Source organism: Dipodomys spectabilis, unplaced genomic scaffold (assembly GCF_019054845.1).
Source record: "Dipodomys spectabilis isolate Male_0828 unplaced genomic scaffold, ASM1905484v1 ptg000118l, whole genome shotgun sequence".
Taxonomy (NCBI): domain Eukaryota; kingdom Metazoa; phylum Chordata; class Mammalia; order Rodentia; family Heteromyidae; genus Dipodomys; species Dipodomys spectabilis.
The window spans coordinates 6,087,443-6,110,603 of NW_024870795.1; the positions used below are offsets into that span (position 1 = coordinate 6,087,443).

At 52.1% G+C, this 23,161-nt stretch overlaps 2 protein-coding genes across 2 annotated transcripts; one reads left to right on the top strand and one right to left on the bottom strand.

Annotated features, from left to right (window-relative positions):
* The first annotated feature begins 522 nt into the window (after positions 1–522).
* Positions 523–7,336, top strand: Trnp1 (TMF1 regulated nuclear protein 1). The gene is made up of 2 exons (XM_042688662.1): positions 523–1,445; positions 6,620–7,336. The coding sequence occupies exon 1, from the start codon at positions 601–603 to the stop codon at positions 1,258–1,260; it is 660 nt and encodes a 219-aa protein (XP_042544596.1). The 5' UTR covers positions 523–600; the 3' UTR covers positions 1,261–1,445; positions 6,620–7,336.
* A 4,079-nt stretch (positions 7,337–11,415) lies between these two features.
* Tent5b (terminal nucleotidyltransferase 5B) lies at positions 11,416–18,911 on the bottom strand. The gene is made up of 2 exons (XM_042688650.1): positions 18,479–18,911; positions 11,416–13,112 (listed from the first exon to the last, which is right to left on the bottom strand). Exons 1-2 carry the CDS (start codon positions 18,746–18,748, stop codon positions 12,090–12,092), a joined length of 1,293 nt encoding a protein of 430 aa, XP_042544584.1. The 5' UTR covers positions 18,749–18,911; the 3' UTR covers positions 11,416–12,089.
* Between the last annotated feature and the right edge of the window lie 4,250 nt (positions 18,912–23,161).

Genomic DNA, 23,161 nt, shown 5'->3' on the forward strand with positions numbered 1-23,161 from the left:
CAATCCTCCCCACCCAAAGCCATTAGCTTCTCTTTCTTTACCCCTCCATAGCCCCAGGGAGGCTGAGGGGCCCTGGCAAGCCCTATGGTCCAGAAAAACAGGCAGATCTGATTGGCTAAGGGACAGCATGAAGTATAGGAAGGCTCATTCACTGCCCAAGGACTTCTGACCTGAGTTCTCAGACTCTCACTGACCTAAGGAGGTCTCAGGTAAAACCTTCCCTGGAGGGGGTGGGGGGAGAGTGGGTTTTATGACTTCTAAGCACAGCTGCCAAAGCTGATGACTGAGGGAGTAAGTGAAGCTCGCCCCATTTCCAGCCTAAGTATGGGAAGACACGGATGGGGTGCTGGGGGTGGGGGGCGAAGGTCAAGGGACCTGCGGGATTTGCGGCGCACACGGGCCGGAGGCGGAGCAAGTTCAGCGCATTCCGACCTCTGATTGGCTGAGTTGCCCATCGCTCCGCCCCGTGCTCTATAAGACGCCGGCGGCCGGTGCGGCGCTGGCGTGGGCACTGCGGCCGTCTGGGTCTCCTCTCGTGCCCGGCTTCCGTCCTCCCCGCGGACAGACAGACCCAGGCCGCCGGGGGAGGGGGGGCGGGGGATGCCAGGCTGCCGCATCAGCGCCTGCGGCCCAGGGGCCCAGGACGGGACGGCAGAACCGGGGTCCCCCCCGGCGCCGCCCCGGGAGCCCCTGGCGTCCCCTCAGCCCCCGGCCCCAACTCCGACCTTGACCCCGACCCCCGCGGAGACCCCGCGGCCGCAGGAGGCCGCCCGGGCCTCGCTGGGCGCGGCCGAGGGTCAGGAGCTGCAGCGCTGGCGTGCGGGCGCTAGCGGGGGCGCGGGGGGCGGCGGGGCGGCGGGCGCGGGCGGCCGCGCGCTGGAGCTGGCCGAGGCGCGGCGGCGGCTGCTGGAGGTGGAGGGCCGCCGGCGCCTGGTGTCGGAGCTGGAGAGCCGCGTGCTGCAGCTGCACCGGGTCTTCCTGGCGGCCGAGCTGCGCCTGGCGCACCGCGCCGAGAGCCTGAGCCGCCTGGGCGGCGGCGTGGCGCAGGCCGAGCTCTACCTGGCGGCGCACGGGTCGCGCCTCAAGAAGGGCGCGCGTCGGGGCCGCCGGGCCCGCCCGCCCGCGCTGCTGGCCTCGGCGCTGGGCCTGGGCGGCTGCGTGCCCTGGGGCGCCGGGCGGCTGCGGCGGGGCCACGGCCCGGAGCCCGACTCGCCCTTCCGCCGCAGCCCTCCGCGCGGTCCCGCCTCCCCCCAGCGCTGACCCCGGCGCGGGGACTCCCGGCCACCGCGCCCTGGCTGGCCATCGCCGAGCTGCTGACCGATGGATTCCCAATGCTGGCGGGCTGGCAGGCTGGATGGATGGCGTCATCTCCGAGGATGCACAGTCTGTCGGTTGGCAGGAAGAGACAGTCGGGGGGAGCCAGCGGCCCAATAAAGGAAACTGAGGTGCGGGGTTAGTAAACGGCTGCTTTCAGGGGTGGACGGGGAAGGGGCCTGTGCAAGATCCCAGATTTCCCTTCCCTGGGGCGTCTGAGTCCCCGAAGAAGGCAGTCCATCTTCTGCAGCTTCCTCTCCCAACCCAAGGGTTAGTTGATGGCACCCAGGCTTCGTTAGAGGTAGAGTTGGACAAATGGAGGGCGCCGAGCTCCGGGAAGGATTTGATAACAAACTTTCACCAGCTCTTGCGTTTCCTTTCCTGGGTCCCCTGAGATGGAAGAAGTCTTGCTTGCCCTTGAGGCTGCTGCTTTCTGGCACCACCCCTCTCCATACCTTGGGGGAGGACAGAAATAATGAGGTCCTTGGACAGCATGAGGGCCAACCCAGGCCTGTAGGGCTGAATTCTTTCTGACCTCTCTTTCCCATATTGGCAGATTGCTACAGAGGTTGAGGATTTGTCCCCATGAGACTTATACTGAGCCCTCTTGATTCTAGGGTAGACTTATTTTTTTTGGAGGGGGAGGGGCGGTGCTGGTCCTGGGGCTTCAACTCGGCACCTGGGTTCTGACCCTGAGCTTTTTTTTTTTTTTTTGCTCAGAGTTAACACTCTGTCACTTGAGTCACAGCACCACTTCCTGCTTTTTGGGTAGTTAACTGGAGGGAGATAAGAGTTTCAGGGACTTCTTTGCCCTAACTGGTTTGGAAATGGGATCCTCAGTAGCTAAGATTACAGTGACGAGCCATTGTCTCCCAGGGGACACAGCTTTACTCACGCTTCATGCAGCCAACCTGAGACCACAGCCTGTGCTAACCAGGATGGGTGCTGGGCACCCACTCACCAAGGGGCCTCATCTCCGTTTCTAAGATGATTCTGTCAGAGGCGGAGACATGTGGTTCCTTTAATATCCTCAAGGGGGCAGGTATGGCAGCCATTTGCGGAAAGGGGGCCTTAAAGGGCCTTGGCTTCTGCTCTTTGCTTCCTGTCTGGATGCCCTTCCTTCAGACCCCCGTTCCTCTGCTCCCCCTCAGCTGTGAGCCGCCTGGCCCCAGGCTTGCTGCTTGGCTGTCCATCGGTGAAGTGGTGTCATCATCACCTCCCAGAAGGGCTGTGGGGCGGCTCACAGGCAGAGAGCTCGCTTCTTCCACTGTAAGTCATGTTACCATAGTTTCACTCCTTTAAATCACACCTAGGAACAGGTGCTGGTTTTGCTCAGGAACTAATTGAAAGTCCTAATTTTACAGAACGGGGAGGGGATTTCTCAAGGTCACATGCCAGTGAGGAAGAGAACCAGGTGCCAGACCTGTGTGTGCCCTTCCCATTGTATCCTAGGCCCGGTGAGGCTAGGGAGGCTGACCCTGGCTCTGTCTGCTGTGTGATATAGAACAACTCTGTCCCCCCTCTGGGCCAGTTTCCTGTCATCGCCCTCTCTGACTATTGCCATTCTTCCTTTTGTCAGGGCTTGAGAGCGAGTGAAGGAGGAGTCACGGGAAGCTGGTGCAATCCTGTGACTCCTGAAGGTCAGGTACTTTGTTGTGACATCTGGGGTCTTTATTTGAACCCCTCCCATCAGCCTTCCTTTTACTAGCTTGAATTCAGGGCCTTGCACTCTTCTTTGCCTTTTTTGCTCAAGGCTGGCACTGTACCACTTGAGCCAGAGTTCCACTTCTGGCTTTCTGGCTTTTTTGCTATTTAATTGGACATATGAGTTTCGCTGATATTTCTGTCTGGGCTGGCTTGAGATCTTCAGATCTCAGCCTCCTGAGTAGCTAGGATTATAGATCTGAGCCACTAGTGACTAGACCAGGTAGCAAACTTGTTTTTGCTCTATGAGCTGACAGCTGGGCTTTCTTGAACCCTTCTTAGCTGGGGGAGGGAGGTCCAAGAGGGGGTCCAAGAGGGGATCTCAGAAGCTTCTAAGGAAGCTGTGGAGGGCCCTGACCTCTCCTGGCCTCCAGTCAAGGAGGACCCTCCAAAGAGGACACTACTTAAGTCATTTGAGTTCCAGAGGCTTGGAGAGAACTGAACTTGTCGGAGGAGTCAGGGTCGGGGAGCTCAGGCCGCAGCACTGGGTGGCAGCCAGGGCTGTTTGGTTTCTGGGTTGCAGGGGAGGGGAGCTTGGTGCAGAGAAGCTTTTAGCTAATGGCACAAAGTACTTTATGCCATCATAGTTTTGCCTTGCTCTGGGATTTATTGATAATCAGCTTTGTCCTGATTTGGGGGTGGGGTGGGCACCTAGGTAGAGAATTAGAGATGACATTTGCTGGAGAAAGAACTGTAAGTGGGAGGGTATATGGAGACTGGAGGCTGGTCCTAGTATCTCAGGCAGACTCCTCCCTTCCCCCTGGCTCAGCTGCCACACTGCTCCCCAGCGAGGGCCTGGCCCAGCCCGCAATTCAGTGTCTTGAACCTCAGCTGCTGAGTACTGAGTGCTCTGTCCTCTACTCAGCCAACTAGCGAAAGTGACCTTTCCACTCCAGCCTCATCCATGCAGGGTCCAGTTTAGAAGCTCTGCCTGGCTCTATTTTCTCCTCATCAAGGATAGATATACTCAGCTTAGAGGTTTCAGAAAGGGACTTGAATGAAGGGGCTCTGCTTTTAATGGCTTATGTCTCCTAGTCCTCCTCCAGGTAGCCTTCTCTGGTTGTTACCATCCTGGAAAATTCCCTGGGAGCTGGGAGGCAGCTATTTGTATTGTAGACCTCCACTAATAGTTCTTGGAGAGGAGAAAAATCCTTCTTTCCTCTACTACTTTCTGATTTTTTAAAAAAAAATTTAGGACAGAATCTTGCTATGTAGTCTAGGCTAGCCTTGAACTTACTACATAGCCAAGGCTGATCTCAAACTTGTGTTCCTCATGCCTCAGTCTTTCAAGTGCTGGGATTACAGGCCTGTGCTACCATATCCAGCCCTTGAATAGTTTTTTTTTTTGTTTCCCTTCTCCCTTCCCTTCCCTCCCCTTCCCTTCCCTTCCCTTCCCTTCCCTTCCCTCCCTCCCTCCCTCCCTCCTTCCTTCCTTCCTTCCTTCCTTCGTTCCTCTCCTTCTTCCTTCCTTCATCATGCAAGTGCTCTACCCATACCCAAGTCTGTTTGCTTTGCAGCTAGGGCTTCCTTCTTTTCCCCTGGCTGGCCTTACATGGTTATCCTTGTATCCTCCCCCACCCCCCAATCAATGGAGACTATAGTTAGGTACCACTATTACTGGCTCTCAATACTTTCTTGATAACCCTCAAGCCCTTTGGACGGGATTGAGTCCAGGGGTCCTAGGGCGTCTGTGACACAGTAAGGACTCAGGCACAGCACTGAGCTACAGCCAGGACTATTTGTTTTCAGGCACTGAGGACAGTGAGGTCCAGCAGTGGATCTGCGCTCTCAGCAAAGGGCATAAGGGAAATAGGAGCTGACCAATTCCCGATTTAGTTAAGAGTTTGCATCTATCTGGGTGAGCTCCTTTCCTCTTGGTCCCCAGCAGTATGTGGATGGTGCCACCAGAGGGCAGTATGTGGCAGCTTCGTGAAACATCAGGGCGTGGCCTGGAGCAAATTCAGACCCCAGTGGCCTCACCCTCAACCATCTCCTTCCTCAGTATCCCAGAGCTTCCTAATTTGAGCTGTGAGGATTTGCTGAACAAACAGGACAGCTACTCATTGAAGTGACAAGTCACAGCTCTGGTGCCCTAAACCTGCTAATGGGCGTGTCTGAGAGGATCCACTTGCTTGATCCCTTTAGAACTGGGAAGACTCCTGGTTTAATGTTTGCTTGCTTGCTTGTTGGGGGGGGGGGGCTGGCGGGGGGGATTATTTGGGAAAGCTTGGTAATTGATAACTTGTTTTATCTTGCATTAGTCTGTGGCCACACCCTGGCAGGAGTGATGGGCGGGGAGGGGGAAGGGAACCCTTGGTTCTGGAATGATATTTTAAACTCTTTCATTCCAGACATGGTGCTAAGCACTTATACTCCTTTTCCAACCACTCTGCAAAGTCAGGGATATTATGCACATTTCCACAGATGAGGAGGCTGAGGGTCAGGGGAGCAGAAGACTTAACCCAAGGTATAAAACCTGTGAGTGCTTAAATATTAGTCCACAGATACTTCATTTCAGCAGGCTAGAAAAATTCCATTGGGGTAGGGGTGGGGGTGGAGGCCACTCTGGCTCTTTACAGCTATGTATAGCGACCCCTAGTGCTTGTTCTGGGAAAGGACATGAAAGCAAAGTGTGCTCTGCACTCCCCTAGGCTGAGTCCACCCAGACGGTGACAAAGATGGGTCATTGATATCAGATTTCTAGAGAGGCAGGGCAGGGCTTGCCTCTGCCTCCTCTCCCTGTGGACCAAGAATATTTGGTGCTTAAGAGAGCAAAGAAGCTGGGCACCCATGGCTCATGCCTGTAATCCTAGTTATTCAAGGATGCTGAGATCTGAGGATCACAGCTCAAAGCCAGCCTAGACAGGAAAGTCTGCGAGACTCTTCTCTCCCTAAACTGTTCAGAAAAAGCCAGAAGTGGCCCTGTGGCTCAAGTAGTAGAGCCTTGAGCACAGAGAAGCTCAGGAACAGAACCTAGGCCACTTGAGTTCAAGTCCCAAGAAGAAAGGGGGTGGGGGGAAGGGAGGGAGAAAGAGAGAGGGGAGAGAGCAGAGAGCGTGAGCACAAAGAGCCTGGGATAACAGAAGAGGGTGTCAGAATCAGTGCTGGCCTGGATCTTCCCAGCTGGAACCTTCCCCCTTTCTGAGTCAGTTTCTTCAGTGTGCCTGGGTCTTGTCTCCAGAGTGGAGATCTGGGGATGATAGAACCAATGTGTCTAGGTGAGGAGAGACTGTCAGGACAGTGTCTCCACTGTGGGGCAGTGTGGGCCTTGGCTTCTTTAAAATATCACCATATCAGGACTCCCTGGCATGGTCTCTCTCCACCCCAGCCCTGGGAAACTCCATAAGGGGAGAGGTGGAGGAAGGGCAGGTTTTTCATCCCAGGAACATTCCATTCCAGCTGCTCAGACCAGTGGGGATCCCAGCCAAGAACAAAGGCCCAAGGGAACCTCGGCTTTCCCCTGGGAGCCCCATTCTGCACTTTTGCCTCCTGTGCAGCCTCCCCACACAGCCCCTCTCAGGGAGTCACGTGATGATGGTATGGGTGGAGCTGGGTGGATATGGAAACAGGAAATCAATGCTCTTGGAATTATTCTTTCCAGCTCCTTCCAGCCTTCATTTTGGATCTGGACCTCTGGATTCTGCTTCTTCCCTGGATACCTCCATCAGTGAAACTTCCAGAACTGGCCCTCAGCAGCCCCCTCTCAGGAGCCCTCACTTTCCCAGGATTGGGTTCTGCGAATCTTACCCATACTCTAAATTTCTCTGCGTACTCCGCTTTGGGCTTTGCTTACTCTGCACCAATGGAGAAGTTAGCACAGGTTATTGGAAAATGCAGCGATAGCTCCAGTGGCAATGCCAAGGATTTCTTTTAAGGAGAGTCACTATTCTTAAACAAGTCTCGGCATAGCTGGAGTCCCCATTTTGGTAGATCTCATTGCTTCCTGGTCTAACAGCACTAGGAGGCCTGTTTGGCAGAAAACACTGGTCAAAGGAAAGCCTCCATTTCCCTCACCCACTGCCCTGTTCTCTCTGGGTGGAGGTGTGCTGTGGCCCTGCACAGACAATCAGCTGCGGCCTCCCCGAGGAGGTAACACCTCTTTCTCAAGAAGAGGTGGCAGCCACATAAAATTTCCAAAGTTTTAAATGCAAAAGGGGAGCACATTTATTCAAATATTGTACACATGGCACTAGTGACACTAGCTACACATAACCCGGAACCCATAGAATTCTACAAAGTGAATGTATATTAAACACGTCCCACGATTATATATTCAGGAAGAATAAATCTCAGTAATGTGAGTCTTTGGTGTGTGGTTTGCCAGTGCCCTGGCCTCCTTTCCTTTGTGTGTGACAGATCTTTCAGCTGTCAGTTCCTGGGGCCCAATCTGTCTGGTTTGGCAATCGGAGCCTCTGGCCTGTTTCTCCTGTGACTTCCTCACAGTTGACCTCGCCAGGAGTTTCCCCAGCAAAGGGTGTGATGAGCAAGCTAGGGGATGGGAACTCGTGTGGGAGACTGCATGGCACCAGGTTTGAGTGTCTGTGGCAGCAAGACACCTGTCAGGCTTCTGGAAGAAGAAAGGGCACACGAGCTAGGAAGAGTTGTTATAAGACAAAGTTTCAGCCGGGTGTCAGTGGCTCACGCCTGTAATCCTTGCTACTCAGGAGGCTGAGATCTGGGGATCCTGGTTCAAAGCCATCCTGGGCAGGAAAGTCCATGAGACTCTTATCTCCAATTAACCACTAGAAAACCAGCAGTGGTATGGCTCAAGTGGTAGAGCACTAACCTTGAGCTGAAGAGCTGAGGGACAAAGCTCAGGTCCGGAGTTTAAGCCCTGCAACAGACCAAAAAAAAAAAAAAAAGACTCACAGTTTAGGCCAGGTTGGCCTCCAACTCATGATCTTTCTGCCTCTGCCTCTAGTGTTAGGATTACTCATTTAAGAAAGTAAGAAAGGAGGTCTGGGAATGTGACTTAGTGGTAGAGTGCTTGCCTAGCTAGCATGCATGAAGCCCTAGGTTCCATTCCTCAGTACCACATAAACACAAAAGACCAGAAGTAGTGCTGGCCCAAGTGGTAGAGTGCTAGTCTTGAGCAAAAAAAGCAGCTCAGGGACAGTGCCCAGGCCCTGAGGTCAAGCCCCAGGACTGGCAAAAAAAAAAAAAGGAGCTGAGAGGTGTGGTCCAGTGGTATAGAGCTTGCTTAGCATGCCTGAGGTCCTGAGTTCAGCCCCTACCACAGAATGGAGTTGAACTAACCAAGGATGGTGAATAGCTCCCAAGCTCCCCCAGGTCGGATGCCTTTATAGCGCCTGGCTCTGATAGGGTGGGGAGTTAGCTGTGTGAGGACCACTGCTAGGGGATAGGGGCCACCAGATTGACCAGGGAGAAGAGGGAACAGGGAAGAGAAGCACCTTGCCTTTAGTCTCCTGCAGGGGCCTCCCATTGTCAAACAGCAGCAAGCCTGGGAATGAGGGAGCTACTGACAACAACCACAGTTGGCAACCTCCCCTGGGCAGGGACAAGAATGAACCTGGAGGGGCTGGCACAGTGTGTATTGGCCCAGGAGAGGACTTTTCCCAATCCATAGCCCCACTGTCTTCCCCACCTGGCCCTGGATGTGGAAATGAGTGTGTGCAGGGAGTTCAGAGGGCTGAAGGTGGAGGATTGGGCTTTCCTTCCTCAGCTGTCCCCTCACTGATTGCTGCCTGTCCTGATGCCTTAGGTGGGTACAGAGGCTGTCCAAGAACAATGTCAGCCACTGAGTTGGTGCTTTTCTCACACAGGGAAACAGCCACACCCACAAGCATGCAGTTGCCACCACAGGCCCTGACAGTCACCTCAAGCCATGACTAGTGCCATGTGTACATTAAGAAAAGATCTATCCAGCTGGGTGTGGTAACATACCCTTGTAATCCCAGCACTTAGGAGGCAGAGGCGGAGGATTGAGAGTTCTAGGCCAGGCTGTGCTACTTCGTAAAAACCTGTCACAACAGAACACGTGCAGATAAACCATATATCTTGGCACACTACTATATGCTGCCACTTCTATAGAAAATAAATTCCTACCACATACATAAGATATACTGTCACAATGGTCTACAGGAAATGAGCGTGGGGGAAGGTGTCTAGGAAATAGCACCATCTTCTAGCAGACAAACCTGTTTTGTCTTCTGAAAAGCAGAAATAGCACTCGCTCCTTGGTTGTGGAGTTGTTGCAAGAGTAAATGGAGGGATGACAATACGGTAGCATTGGGCATAGAGCCTCATCTGGCAGAAAGCCTGTCAGGCGGTACCTGTGACTCCCCCCTTCCCCCACTCCCATGCCTGTGTGTGTACTGCACAGGTGATAGTGTATACCCACCAGACAGACACCCTCAGGCACACATGCCTTTTTTCAGACTCACCTGTCAGGGCACACGCATTCACAGACAGGTTCCCTTGCCACAGAACCCTTTCCCCAGACATGGCTCGCTTCCCATTGTCTTTGCTCAATCAAGGTGATTTTTTTTTTTTTTTAAAACTGATCCTGGCTTTTTTCAAGCTTAGTGCTCTACCTCTTGAGCCTCAGCTCCACTTCTGGCTTTCAGTGGTTAATTAGAGGTAAGACTCACAAATTTCCTGCCTTGGGCTGGCTTTGAACCATAATCCTCAGATCTCAGCCTCCTGAGTAGCTAAGATTACAGGCATGAGCCACCAGTACCTGGCTGCATCTGTTTTAACATGGCCAACCCTGCATTTCCATGCCCTTAGTGTGTGTGTGTTTGTGTATGTGTATGTGTCAGTTGTGGGGCTGGGCACTGTCCCTCAGCTCTTCAGCTCAAGGCCAGTACTCTACCACTTGAGCCCCAGTGCTCAGTGCCTCTTGCATTGTTGCCTCCTCCTGTTTCCCCTCCCCCCCTTTTTTTGTCGGCTGTGGGGCCTGAACTCTGGCCTGGGTGCTATCCCTCAGCTTTAGGGCTCTACCACTGAGCCACAGTGCCATTTCTGGCTTTTTTTTTTTTGCTTGGGTGGTACTGAGGAATAGAACCCAGGGCTTAATGCATGCAAGGCAAGCGCTCTACCACTGAGCCACCTTCTCAGCCCCATCGTGATCTTTTAAGGCTGCACTGTTTTGTCTATCCCAATAGAATGCAATCGGTACTAAGGCAGCGATGACTGCCTTTGGTTTGTATTCCTAACACCTAAAACAGTAACTGGCAGATGGTGGGCTGCATGGGGAGTGTACTTATGCCTACCTTGGTTCCCTCCTCCCACAAACAAGCATGCCACCTCACCCCCACCCCAATAAGCTGAGCCTAGTATGTATGTGTTTTCCCCTCAGGCCCATGTTCATGTTCAGATGGACAAATTTTGTCCCTCCCAGGACCCTGGCTGGGGGGCCACAGCTGGGGGGGCGGGGGAAGAGACTGTTTTCTGTCATCAAACCTTTTCAAGTGGCCCTCCCAACCATTTAGAGAGCAGCATTCCTAGGGACTGGGTCGCTGATGGAGCAGGTGTGTAGCTGGACTCACCCTGTGACCTGAGTTCTCCTCTGAGGCCTTGTTTCCTCTACCCTGGTTGGAACCATCAAAGTTACCACTTTACAAGCCCTTAATGGGGCTCAATCCGGTTAAGGCTTTACAATCCCTACATCAAAGGGGCATGGCAAACAGTGGACAGCGTCCAGGAGTGAATGCCTTAATTCTTGAGGGAACCTGCAGCTGGCACTCCCAGATAACCTGGCATGGTCCGAACTTGGTTTGAAGAGACCATGCTTTTCCGGAGGACTTGATAGTGAAGCAGAGAATAGGGGGTGGACTCTGGCATTGGAGCGAATCCCAGAAATTGCCTAGTCTCAGATGCTATTAACTGGAGGGAAGGCTTCCTGTTCAGACTTACCCAGCTTGTGGGGAGACATGAAGTGGGCAGTGTTCGAGCAAAATGGACCTGGGCACTGGAGGCCATGTGCATGGCTAAGAGGACCTGAGGTAGACACTTTTCCTTTTTTGTTTTCCTTTTGGTCTTGGGACTTGAACTTTGGGCCTGGGCAATGTCCCCAGGCTCTTTTTGCTCAAGGATGGTACTCTACCATGTGAGCCTCAGCTCCACTTCTTGCTTTCAAACCACAACCCTCAGATCTCAGCCTTCTAAGTAGCTAGGATTATGACAGGCATGAGGTACTTGTTGCTCAGCCACCTTTCCTAGAGTCCTAGATTTGCTGAGGCAACATGAAGATCACACATGTAGAAACAGATTAGTCTAGTAGTCAGACTGGTCAGGAGTGAGGGAAGGAGAGGACCCACACCTCTAGTCCCACCCCCATTGTCAGCTCCAACAAGGCCAGCCAGACTCAGACGGGGAGGAGCAGCTGTCTCCACTGCCTTGAGGTTGTCCTTGGAGAAAGCATGCGACCAGGCGCAGTGTAGACAATCTTTATTGGTGGGTGGTTAAGAGTGCAAAATAGCAACAAATCCAGAGGAATAGAAAAGGGGGGGGGCTCCCTCCCCATGTGACAATGTGATGGTCCTATAACCAAGCCAGTGGGGCAGGGACTGCTCAACTCAGTTGTGACACATTTGAGCTCAGCACCCTGCTCCCAGACCGCAAGGATTCTCACAACACAAGGGAGGGGGTGTGTTACACGGGGAGAGGCGTGGGCTGCGGCCCACCCTGGCTAGTTACATACTGTATTTAGCCAGTGTGTGGGCTGGCCCTAGTCCAAAGGACCCTTTCTAGGCCATGGAAATCAACCCAAGGTTCTGAGCATGGAGGCCATCAGTCAAATTTGCTTTGTCTCCTGGAGGCAACTGACTCTCAGGACAAGTAGTTCCTGCACGCCACAATCATGACATTCTAAAAAAAAAAAATAATAATAGGGTGCAATGGCCAAAGGGTACCCCTACCAAGAGCCCCAGCTTGGCCTTCAGCCCACAGAGGCCTCAGGGAAGTCTATTCTGCTCAGTTGGAGGCCCAACCTTGCAGCAGTGCTGGGTGAGCCAGCACAGGTAGCCCATCTCTGTTCATAACCTCCACATGCTCCTAGTGTCCCCACCCCACCCCAGAACCCCCTGCCCCTTCTGGCCAGAGTCCAGTCAGTTGCAAGGCAGCCAGGTGGGATAGGAGGAGTGGGCCCCAGCCAGCAGAGGCTGCACGGGGGTCACATAGTAATTGACAGTGGCCGGTACAGCCCCATCAGGGCCCGGAGGGCGCCAGGCCAGGGCAGCCGCGGCAGCAGGGCCCTGCTCAGCCAGCGCCTGGAGTGCCAGTGTGGCAATGAGGTCCAGCGTCTGGCGGCGCTCATGGCTCATGAGGCACACGGTGCTCTCGTTGACTACCTGGTGCAGCGTCACCAGACAGGCATACCGGCGGGCGGCATCAGCCCCGCCGAAGTGGGCCTCTAGATAGCGCTCCAGCGTGCGCTGCTGTTCCACCAGGTCGGGAAAGTCGATGAAGAAGCGGGAGCACATGTACCGCTGCAAGGCTCGCGTGTCAGTGCTGGGCCGCGGCCGGAAGCCCCGCACGAGGAGGTGGCAGTATTTGAGCAGGCCCCCACCTCGGATCTCCTCGGGGCTGCGCGTGGCAATGACCCGGTGCTGCAGGTGTTCTAGGGCCTCGGCGAAGTCCCCGTACAGGCTCTCCCCCATCACGGTGGGGTGGAAGGCCTCAGACATGGGTGTGGATGAGCACTGGCCAAAGAGCAGCAGGGAGTCGAGGATGATCTGAAAGGAGTCTATACTGAACTCGAACTGGCGCCTCACGGAGTCCACAAACTTGAGCTCCACGTTCTTGCCACTCTTGTTAGACAGTGAGATGAGGCTCCAGCGGTCGGTGTCCGTGCACACTTTCACCAACTTCTGCACGTATGCCTCCTTGAGTGTCAGTGGCGTGATCTTGGCCCTGCTCACTCCGGCTGGCAGGAAGTCCAGCAGGCAGGCCAGCACCACCGCCTTGGTCAGCTGGAAGGATGCCTCGCTGTGCAGGTCTACCCGGAACACCAGGTCCAGGTCCTTGTAGCCCAGGCCACTCTCAGGATGCAGCACGTGGCTGGCAGCTGAGCCGTGCAGTCGCACGCTGTGCACGTGTAGTCCCTGTTCTTCCAAGCTGTTTCGGACCACCTGTGGGGACAGAGGGGTGTCAGGAGGCTGGTCCCCTCAAGTCTGCACTAGGACTTCCAGAAAATCATCACAGTAACATCAAGCGCTGGTGACCATTCTCTCTCTCTCTCTCTCTCCCTCCCTCTTCTTTTTTCTTTTTGATGGGAACTAGGACTTGAACTTGGCCTGTCCACTGTCCCTGAGCTTTTTAATTCATTGGCACTCTGTTACTTAAGCCACAGCTCCACTTCTAGCCTTTTGGTGATTAACTGTAGATAAGAATCTCACAGATTTTCCTGCCCGGGTTGGCTTTGAATCACGACAGTCAGATCTCAGCCTCCTGAGTTGCTAGGATTACAGGGCTGAGCCACTGGTTCCCAGCTGCTCTTATGTCTGAGAAATCATTTAACTTACTAAACTTCAATTTGCCAGTCTGGCGAATGATCTATTTGAAGGAATGACTCACAGTATAGGATTTAATGAGCACTGAGCTCTGATCAAAACATTTTATACATTGAAATCTAAACTTATTTAACCCTCACAATACCCAGAAGAGATGAGTGCTATTTCTTGTACTTCATAGATCAGGGAATAGAAATACAGAGGGACTGGTAATTGCTGAGCCATACAGCTGAAAACTGAGATAGTCTAGGTCTTAACCACTGTGCTATTTTGTCTCCCTAAAATAGCAAGCAAAATGCTTAGCGCTGTGCTAGGCATGATGTTAGCTGTGGGCAGGTAGAAATTCAACAAAAAAGTTAGCAGTTGCAGGCATTGGTGCATTAATCATGACAAACTTGTCCGGACTATTACTATTCCACTAACAGACAGGAGACCTGAGTGGAAGCACAGAGCAGTTAAGAAACATGAACAAGGTCACCATAGCCAGGCTGATCTTAGAACCCAGCCTGATTTGATTCTCAAGTCCATACACATTCTTATTTTATTTTTAAGAGGACTCAACAAAGCTAATACTACCTACATTTTGAAGATGAGGAAAACAAGTTTACAGTGATCAACACAACTATGGCTCCAAGGAAAAGTCATTCAGAAATATCCAGGCTGGGAGTTAAAGCCAGACTTTGAATACTTTTAAGAGAAAGGAAGGGTAAAGAACACAGGAAGGGGGCTAGGAAGGTGGCTCAGTGGTAGAGTGCTTGCCTTGCATACATGAGGCCCTGTGTTCCATTCCTCAGCACCACATACACAGAAAAAGCCAGAAGTGGTGCTGTGGCTCAAGTGGTAGAGCGCTAGCCTTGAGCTGAGGGACAGCACCCAGGCCCAGAGTTCAGGCCCCACAATCGACCAAAAAAAAAAAAAAAAAAAAAAAAGAACTCAGAAAGTTATCCAAGTGGGAAGAGATGAAGAATCCCAGCTGAGCCCTCCCCAAGGGCAGGTGGCACAAGACCAGCACAGGTAAATGTGAACGCCTTCCGTCAGCTCTAGGTCTCTCCCTAGACCATAATACCAAGTGGGTTGAAGAGTGAAGCTGGGGTGTCAGACATGGACATTCTCAGAAACCTCAAGTGCTTCACACACGGTCCTGAAAGTGACCAGGCAGCATTCCTGCCCTTGGTGACTCTGCAACCCCGCCTGGCTGCCAAGTCAGCGCCCAGCTCTGGGGTGGGTTGTTCTGCCTCCCAGGGAATTACGGCAAAGAATGCACCTAAGTGCTGAGGAGGCAAGCGCAGTGGGGCAATCTGAGGCGGGCCACTCCCTCCAGGAAGACTTCCGGGAGGGGTTGCCATGGCAACGGGGTGGAGGGGAAGCAACTAGCCACCAGGAACATTTGAATGGAGGAGAGGTGCATGGGAGGTTAGGTAAGGCGTGAATGCCAAGCACTGGACCTCACCAGAATCGTTGGGGCTGTGTGTAGCTCAGTGGTACAGGGTGTGTGCAGCACCCACAAGGCTCTGGATTCATCTTTTTGTTCTAAATTGCCATGTTCACTTGGCTTACCAAGTGAAGTCACCTGCTTAAAGATGACACAGAGGTGTCATCTTAAGTGTCTTTCAAAAACAGAAAAGAAAGAGGTAGCCTGTCCCCTTTGTTGTTTGCAATACTGGGGAAGGAACCCAGGCGTTCTTATATGCTAAGAATGTTCTGTCCTACGAAGCTGCACCCCAGCCCAGCCTAGCCTCTATGACGTTCAGTTCCGGGGTTCAAAAGGAACAGACTGGAAATTAGTGTCCTAATCCTCCTTCCCTTTCAAAATTTCAAAGTGAGAGTGACCCTGAAATCACCAAGGCCCCAAGCAAGAACAAGAGGAAAGAAAGTGGGGGCTGGGGAAATCCCTGGCCCAAAAGGGTGAGGGGCTGCAGTCCAGCTAGGGGGACTTGCTAGTGTTCAGCCCGGCAACTGTGTTCATGTAGCCAATGAGAGAAGTAGACCAAAGCCCTTGGTTCAAGGACCCTGCTAGACCTGCAGAGCAGACAGCCCCCTCCCTTCGTCCCAATAGAGCTGACGGGGCTTTCCTCAGTGCCAAGGCCTCCTCCTGAGCTGGTGCCCACCCCAGGGCATGGCAGCTGGCGTGGTGAGTAGGAAGCAGTACCCTCGTTAAATCTCCTGCGTCAGGGCCACGGGGCCAGCTGTGTCAGCGAGCCAGCGGCTATTGTCTCTTTCCCAGGTGTGACTACAGCCAGTTTGACAGGCAGTCCCCAGATACTGACACACCCAAACACTGCAAGGCAGCTGGGAGCCTTCTGAATCAGCCACAGGGTAGGGTGGGGGGGCGGGCAGTGACTGTACCCTGCTTTCCCCTGTGCCAAGAGCCTCCCTAGAGCCCCTCTGCTCTAGTCTGCTGCTGAGATTACAGGAAGGCTTGCAAAACTGCAACAGAGCTGCCTTTGATAGGCTCTCTGGCTACAGCAGGAGAGATAAGATAGTCTGGTTCAATTCTCTGAGCCCAGACAAGGACTTGTCCAAGGTCACACAACTAATAAGTGGCTCAGCTTACTAGAACCAGGTTTTCTGGAGTTGTGGACACAGGGACTCTACAAGACAGAACCTTTTAGCCAAGTATATGCAAGGGCAGTATTTTGTGTGTGTGTGTGTGTGTGTGTGTGTGTGTGTGTGTGTGTGTGTGTGTGTGTGTGTGAGAGAGAGAGAGAGAGAGTTATGGGAACTCTGGGCCTGATCCCTTAGCTCTTCAGCTCAAGGCAAGTGCTCTACCACTTGAGCCACAGTGCCACTTCCGGTTTTCTAGTGGTTGATTGGAGATAAGAGTCTCACGGACTTATCTGCTGGGGCTGGCTTTGAACCATGATCCTCAGATCTCAGCCTCCTGAGTAGCTAGGATAGGCGTGAGCCACCAGCGTCTGAAGGGCAGTATTTCTAGGTGCTTGGATTGCTATTGTAGGCAAAGCCTTATTATAAAGGTTCCAATTTTTGAATCAAATTAGCACAGGTAAAAGCCTTAACCAACTCCTCCCTCCCCCATTCCCCAGGTATTCTAACTACTTTTGAAGCTGATAGCTGTGAATTACTGCCAAGGAGACAGACTTTCTTCCTTCTGGAAGTGGCTGTACAAGCCAGGTGAAGAAGCACCTGTTTCTTTTGAATTCTGGAACTGCAAAGGGTATTGATGAGCGGTCTGATCCATTCCCATAGGACAGATGGGGACAACAACAATTGAGGCCATGAATCCAGGTGTCTAAGAAGTGCTCAATCCTGCTCTGAAATCTCTGCCTTCCTCCCTCAGTGGCGCCCTGTCTCTGACCCTTGTGTGAGGGAATATTATACTACTACCACACAGTGAACTCAACTTCTTCTGACTTAGATTCTCCCACCTGGCTGGGAGCACCTGAAGGTAATGAGCTGACTGGTAGTCCCACCTGTATTCCTACTGTCCTGCACAGGGCTGGGCACAGAACAGCCACCAATAAAGGTGGTTTTGGATCAAACTTGTTCCCACAGAAGGGAACTGCCACGTGGTACCATTTTTCCCTCCCCTAGTGCCTAGGGCCACAGTACTGGAGACCCTAGAGTTGTCCCAACATGGGGGGGAGGGGCAGAAAAAGCCAGCATGGTGACCACACCCACACAACTACTTAGAAGACTGATCACTTGAACTAATGAGCTCAAAACCAGCCCACAAAGACTCCATCTCAAAAAAACAATACAACACAGAAAACACAAAAAAGAACAAAGCAAAAACAAACAAGAACAAAGCAAGAAAAGCCTCAGCTCGTTTACAAATCACACAGATGACAGCAAGCAAGAAGGAATGCCTAGGCTAGCCCTACTGAGTGAGTCAGCCTTGGAGAATGTTACCCCCCCCCCCCCACAGCTCCTTCCTAGTTCCTGGGGAGGGAGGAGGGCCAGGCAATCCCCCCACCTCCTCCCAAAGCAGCCTCTTCCTCCTCCTTCCTTGGAAGCTAAGATGGCATGGCAGGAGGTAAGGGACTGGCCTGCCTCACTCAATGTGTATGCAATGTCTCTCTCAGGAACATACAGGACCTAGTCACTAGATTTTCTGGTTTCTTCTATGGGGAGACTTCCTTTAACTTCCTTAAAGCCGAGACTCTGAAGCCAGGGAAGGAGTGGGGAAACTCTTACCCTGTAACCACCTGGTTCCTGGAAGGCTGAAGATTTCCATTGGGTAATCCTAGGTCTCTCCCTGCCTCTCCTGAGACCTCAGCTTCCTCAGCTTTAATATACACACAATAATTACCATTCTTTGGTATTTCGGAACATAAATAACAGCATCTGGGCTATAGAAAAAGCACTTGGTGGTCATGGAAGAACTTGGAATTTGAAGAAGGGAGGGGCTTCCAAAATTCTCTCCTATTCCTCAGAAGAGAGATGGGGCTTGGGGTTTGAGACCCTTGGTGGCTTTCATTTCCAAGGTTGCTTTCTGGAGTCAGGTCTCAGGTTTAACCTGTCCATAATTTAATCTGCCAGAACTCCAGTGAGATAGAGGGAGTCTCTGCTGGGGTTTCTGGGCTTTTTCTACTTAGTCAGGGGACTAGCCAAGGTTCCCAAGAGTCCGGAGAGAAGAAGTTAAGGGATGCTGGGTGGAGAAGGAAAAGCTATTTTGGATCGAAGCGTGCTCGCGCATACACGCTCATCACACACACGCACACGCACACACACACACGCACACAACCAGAGGCTCCCGGTACCCTTCGTCCTTGCTTGCAGGTGAGCGAGACCTTCCCCACTCCCCATCCTTCTCCCATCCCGGCCTCGCCGGGTGGCTCCAGGGTATCAGCGCTCTTCAGGGGCAGAGCACTCGGAGCCACGCGGGGAAGGTGTACCAGGCGCAGGAGGAAGGGATCTGGAGTAGCATTCCTACGTGGTGCAATCGTTACAGCCCCTGTGGCGGCGCCTCCGTTTCCCCGGCCCTTCCGGGCCTCGGCGCGGACCCCCACCCGCCGCGGGCTCACCTGCACGATCTGCCGGGGCTGCACGCTCAGCGTGGGGAAGTTGCCGCGCCCGTGAATGGGAATGGGCTCGCTCAGCAGCGCGTCCAGCCGCTTCACCTGCGGCCAGCTCAGCCCGCTCAGGTGCCGTCCCAGGGAGGCCAAGGAGGTCCCCGGGTCGGGGCCGCCGCCTGCCGCGGCAGCCGTGGCCACCGCGGCCACCGCCGAGGCTGCAGCCGCCCCCACCTGCGCTGCCGCCTGGTCCGGGCACTCAGCTCCGCTCTCCGACGGCATCGTTCGCCTGGCCCCGGGGCCTCGACGGCAGAAACCCGGGGGTGGTATAAGGGAGGAGAGCAGGGAGAGCGGCTGGGCCCCGGGCCAAGGCGGAGGGCGGGGGATGCAGGAATGGGGCGGGCAGCGACGGCGAGGCAAGCCCGGGGCGCACACCTCCGACGGCGACGACTTACCGACCCAGAAAGCCTGGCACGCCGCACTCAGCGGACTCTTATAGGCCGCGGGCGACATGCCCATTGGTCGGCGCAGCTGTCACACACATTAGGACCCGCCCCCCTCTCTACGATCCTGTCATTGGTCAGCAGAGCTCTGCACGTGAGTGACTGTTTTCTGAGGGGATTTCTGATTGGCTGAAAGGCACACCTCTGCCCCGCCCTCCTCCGGCAGAATTCCCTCCTTTGGTCTTTAAAGAACTACTAAGCATGATTGGCCTGGGCCCCCCTGGACTTAAAGGGACTGTGTCGCTCTCCCCCAGCCCCAGGTAGGAGGGAAGGAAGTGGTCGGTGGAGTTTGTAGCCGAGTTGCACCACTGAGAAATCTCGTTTTTTTTTTCTTTTTTCCTTTTTCTTGTACTGGGAGCAATTAAAAAAAAAAAAATCACCTATCGATTCTGGTCATCCACTTTCTTCAGGCGCCCAAAGAGATTGCTCCACTTGCTCAACTCTCCACACTGCTTTCTGGCAATTTTCCAGATCTAAGAAAAGGTAACGCAGAATGTGTGCATGTCTTGTGTGTTTTCTCTTATTTGGCGGCTGCAAACCAAGAGCCCGACTGACGTTCCTGAGCTAGTCTAGGTGAGGTGAACTATGCTCAGGGAATGTTGATCCTCTGACACCACACAGTTCTAGTATAGTGTTAGTTCTGGTCCAGAATCAGAGGTGGATCTCTCTGTGGAGTCTTCTCATTCCATTGTGTCTGTGCCTGGGTCCTGTACAGGGACTGTGTGGGGCTGAAGGAGGGATAATAAGTTTTTCTCTCCCACTTTACAAGCATAGAGGATGGGATGAGGAGATTTAGTGTGGCAGTACTGAGGCTTGAACTCAGGTCCTTCTGTTTTTTTTTTTTTTTTTTTTTTTTTGGTACGGTCGTGGGGCCTGAACTCTGGGCCTGGTGCTGCCCCTCAACTCTTCAGCTGAAGGCTAGCACTCTACCACTTGAGCCACAGCGCCAATTCCGGCTTTTTTTCTTTTTTTTTTTTTGGTCCGGTCGTGGGCCCTGAACTCTGGGCCTGGGCGCTGTCCCTCAGCTCTTCAGCTCAAGGCTAGCACTCTACCACTTGAGCCACAGTGCCACTTCTGGCTTTTTTCTTTTTGCTTATGTGGTGCTGAGGAATCGAACCCAGGGCCTCATGCATGCAAGGCAAGCGCTCTACCACTGAGCCACCTTCCCAGCCCCCGGCTTTTTTTTTTTTTCCAGAAAATTGGTTTATTGTATATGAACAAGAGACACAAGTTAACAAAGATAAGAAATAAATACTATAAAGGGATAAACAAGTCATAACAACCTAATATTAAACTAACATTACTAATATAATAAGAACATGAAGTTTTTTTAATTTAACAAAACAGTATTAAAATAGCAAAGTGATTTACTATCATGATTTTTGTGACAGAAGTCATATGAGATAAATGTAAATTTATAATTTCCACTCAGATTTATGTTTCCCCTTCATGACCAAAAAACAACAAAACAAAACAAAACCAAACACCTATATTTCACTAGAAGGCAATCAATAAGAAATGCTCTAATCCCAGATTTCAACAAATTACCATCACTAGCCCCCGGCTTTTTTTTCTTTTTCCTTATGTGGTGCTGAGGAATCGAACCCAGGGCCTCATGCATACAAGGCAAGCGCTCTACCACTGAGCCACTTTCCCAGCCCCTAGAGCCTTCTGCTTTTTTTTTCTTTTTTTTTGTCTTGGGGCTTGAATTCTGGGTCTGGGTGCTGTTCCTCAGCTCTTCAGTTTAAGGAGAGTGCTCTATCGCTTGAGCCACAGTGCCATTTCCGGCTTTCTGGTGGTTAATTGGATATAAGAGTCACATGGAGGGGCTGGGAAGGTGGCTCAGTGGTAGAGCGCTTGCCTTGCCTGCCTGAGACCCTGGGTTCGATTCCCCAGCACCACATAAGCAAAAAGAAAAAAGCTGGAAGTGGCGCTGTGGCTCAAGTGGTAGAGCGCTAGCCTTGAGCTGAAGAGCTGAGGGACAGCGCCCAGGCCCAGAGTTCAGGCCCCACGACCGGACCCAAGAAAAAAAAAAAAAAAAGAGTCACATTGACTTTCCTGCCTCCTTTAGCTTTGAACTGATCCTCAGACCTCACCTGAGTAGCTAGGATTTCAGGCTTGAACTGCCGGTACTCGGGGCTTTTTGCTTTGCTTCTTTGCTCCAGCCTATAGCACTTTTTTTGCTTGAGCCACACTTCCACATCCAGTTTTTTGGTAGAAATTGGAGATAAGAGCATCTCATTTTGTCTGGCTCAGGCTAGTTTAAACCTTGGTCCTCAGATCTCAGCCACCCAGATATCTAGGATGCCACTTGTGAGCCACCAGTGCGTGGTTTCTCCCCACCCATGTCTGACTTTACATATATACACTGTGACAAAAGTCCAGAAATTAAGTCTATTTGATCTATCACTACAATATTTTTCTCAAAGATCCTTCTTCTAATTATATGTTAAATTAACTATAATTTGTGCAATCTTCTCCCATTCTTAGGTAAGGCAAGCTGGGGTAATATGACCAGTGAAGGAGAAATCTAGATCTAGAAACAGCAAACTAGGGTTTGGGAATGTGGTTTAGTGGTAGAGTGCTTGCCTAGCATGCCTGAAACCCTGGGTTCAATTCCTCAGTACCACATAAACAGAAAAAGCCAGAAATGGCACTGTGGCTCAAGTGGTAGAGTGCTAGCCTTGAGCAAAACAAAGCTCAAGGATAATACTCAGGCCCTGAGCTCAAGCCCGAGAATTGACAGATTAAAAAACAAACGAACAAAAAGAAACAGCAGGCTGGGCATTGGTAGCTCACACCTATAATCCTAGTTACTCAGGAGGCTGAGATTTGAGGATCCTGGTTCAAAGCCAACCTGGGTAGGAATGTCCATGAGACTCTTATCTCCAATTAACCATCAGAAAACTGGAAATGGCGCTGTGGCTCAAGTGGTAGAGCTCTTGCCTTGAATTGAAGAGCTGAGGGACAGCGCCCAGGCCTAGAGTTCAAACCCCAAGACTGGCAAAAATAAAAAAGAAAGAAAGAAAGAAACAGCAAACTACATTCCAAAGTCTGCCTCTGACACACCTGTGCCTAGAACCTTAACCAGAGCAGATATTTCCTCTTTCTGGAGGCCAGCTCAGGCCATAAGCTGCCTGTGTTCCCTCCCTTTATCCTGGAAGCCTTGGGGCTTCCTTTGGCCCTCTGAGAGGAGACTGGCTGCTTGGCTATGTGACCTTGGACAACTCCCTTCCATTCTCTCAGTGCCATTGCTTGTTCTGGTGTTTTACCTTCTTTTGATGGATAAGAAATAGATTGAAACTGCTTTGGCCAGTCTAGAGGCTGCAAACTCTAGACTCTCAAGGCACCCTGAGACTATGGATGAATGAGCCTAAGCTCCAACCATGACACTGTTACCCTGCTCCCCTCACCCCAAGAGAAGGGGGAATAAAGAAAGGAAGTTAACACTTACTGAATACCTACTGTGAAACAGATCGAGTTACATACATGACTTCTGATTCCTAAAACTACACTTGAGGATGCTGGAGCATTACTCTCAATATTGAGAGGTCAAGCCATATGTCCAGTGTCATAGATACAACCATTAATTGGAAATATGGGCTCAAATTCAAGTCTTCTGACTCCAAGGTTCTTTTTTTGTTTGTTTGTCAGTCGTGGGGCTTGAACTCTGGGCCTGGGTGCTGTCCCTCAGCTCTTCAGCTCAAGGCTAGCACTCTACTACTTGAGCCACTCAGCCACTTCTGGCTTTTTCTGCTTATGTGGTGCTGAGGAATCGAACCCAGGGCCTTGAGCCACAATGCTATTTCTGGTTTACTAGTGGTTTATTGGAGATAAGAATCTCGTGGACTTTCCTGCCTGGGCTGGCTTTGAACCTCGATCCTCAGATCTCAGCCTCCTGAGTAGCTAGGATTACAGGCTTGAGCCACTGGTGCCAATCTTGGCAAGGTTCTTGACCTTCTAGAATGTTGTAAGGTAGAAAGACTATAGTGAAGTAAATAAGACATTTCAGATTGGTATCTAAGAAGAAGATAAAACTGGGTCATGGGAGATAACTTATGTGTGTGTGTGTGTGTGTGTGTGTGTGAGAGAGAGAGAGAGAGAGAGAGAGAGAGAGAGAGAATGAGAAAGAAAGAATGAGAGAGAGCTAGGAAGACTATGTAAGAGAGAGGCAGAGAGAGCTCTGTGTGTG

What these genes read in the sequence shown, in the direction of transcription:
- Trnp1 (XM_042688662.1), top strand. Translation starts at nt 601, where the DNA reads ATGCCAGGCTGCCGCATCAGCGCCTGCGGCCCAGGGGCCCAGGACGGG.
- Tent5b (XM_042688650.1), bottom strand. Translation starts at nt 18,748, where the DNA reads ATGCCGTCGGAGAGCGGAGCTGAGTGCCCGGACCAGGCGGCAGCGCAG. An exon ending in AGCCCCGGCAGATCGTGCAG is followed by an intron (nt 13,113 to 18,478) that starts GTGAGCCCGCGG and finishes CTGTCCCCACAG; the next exon opens with GTGGTCCGAAACAGCTTGGA.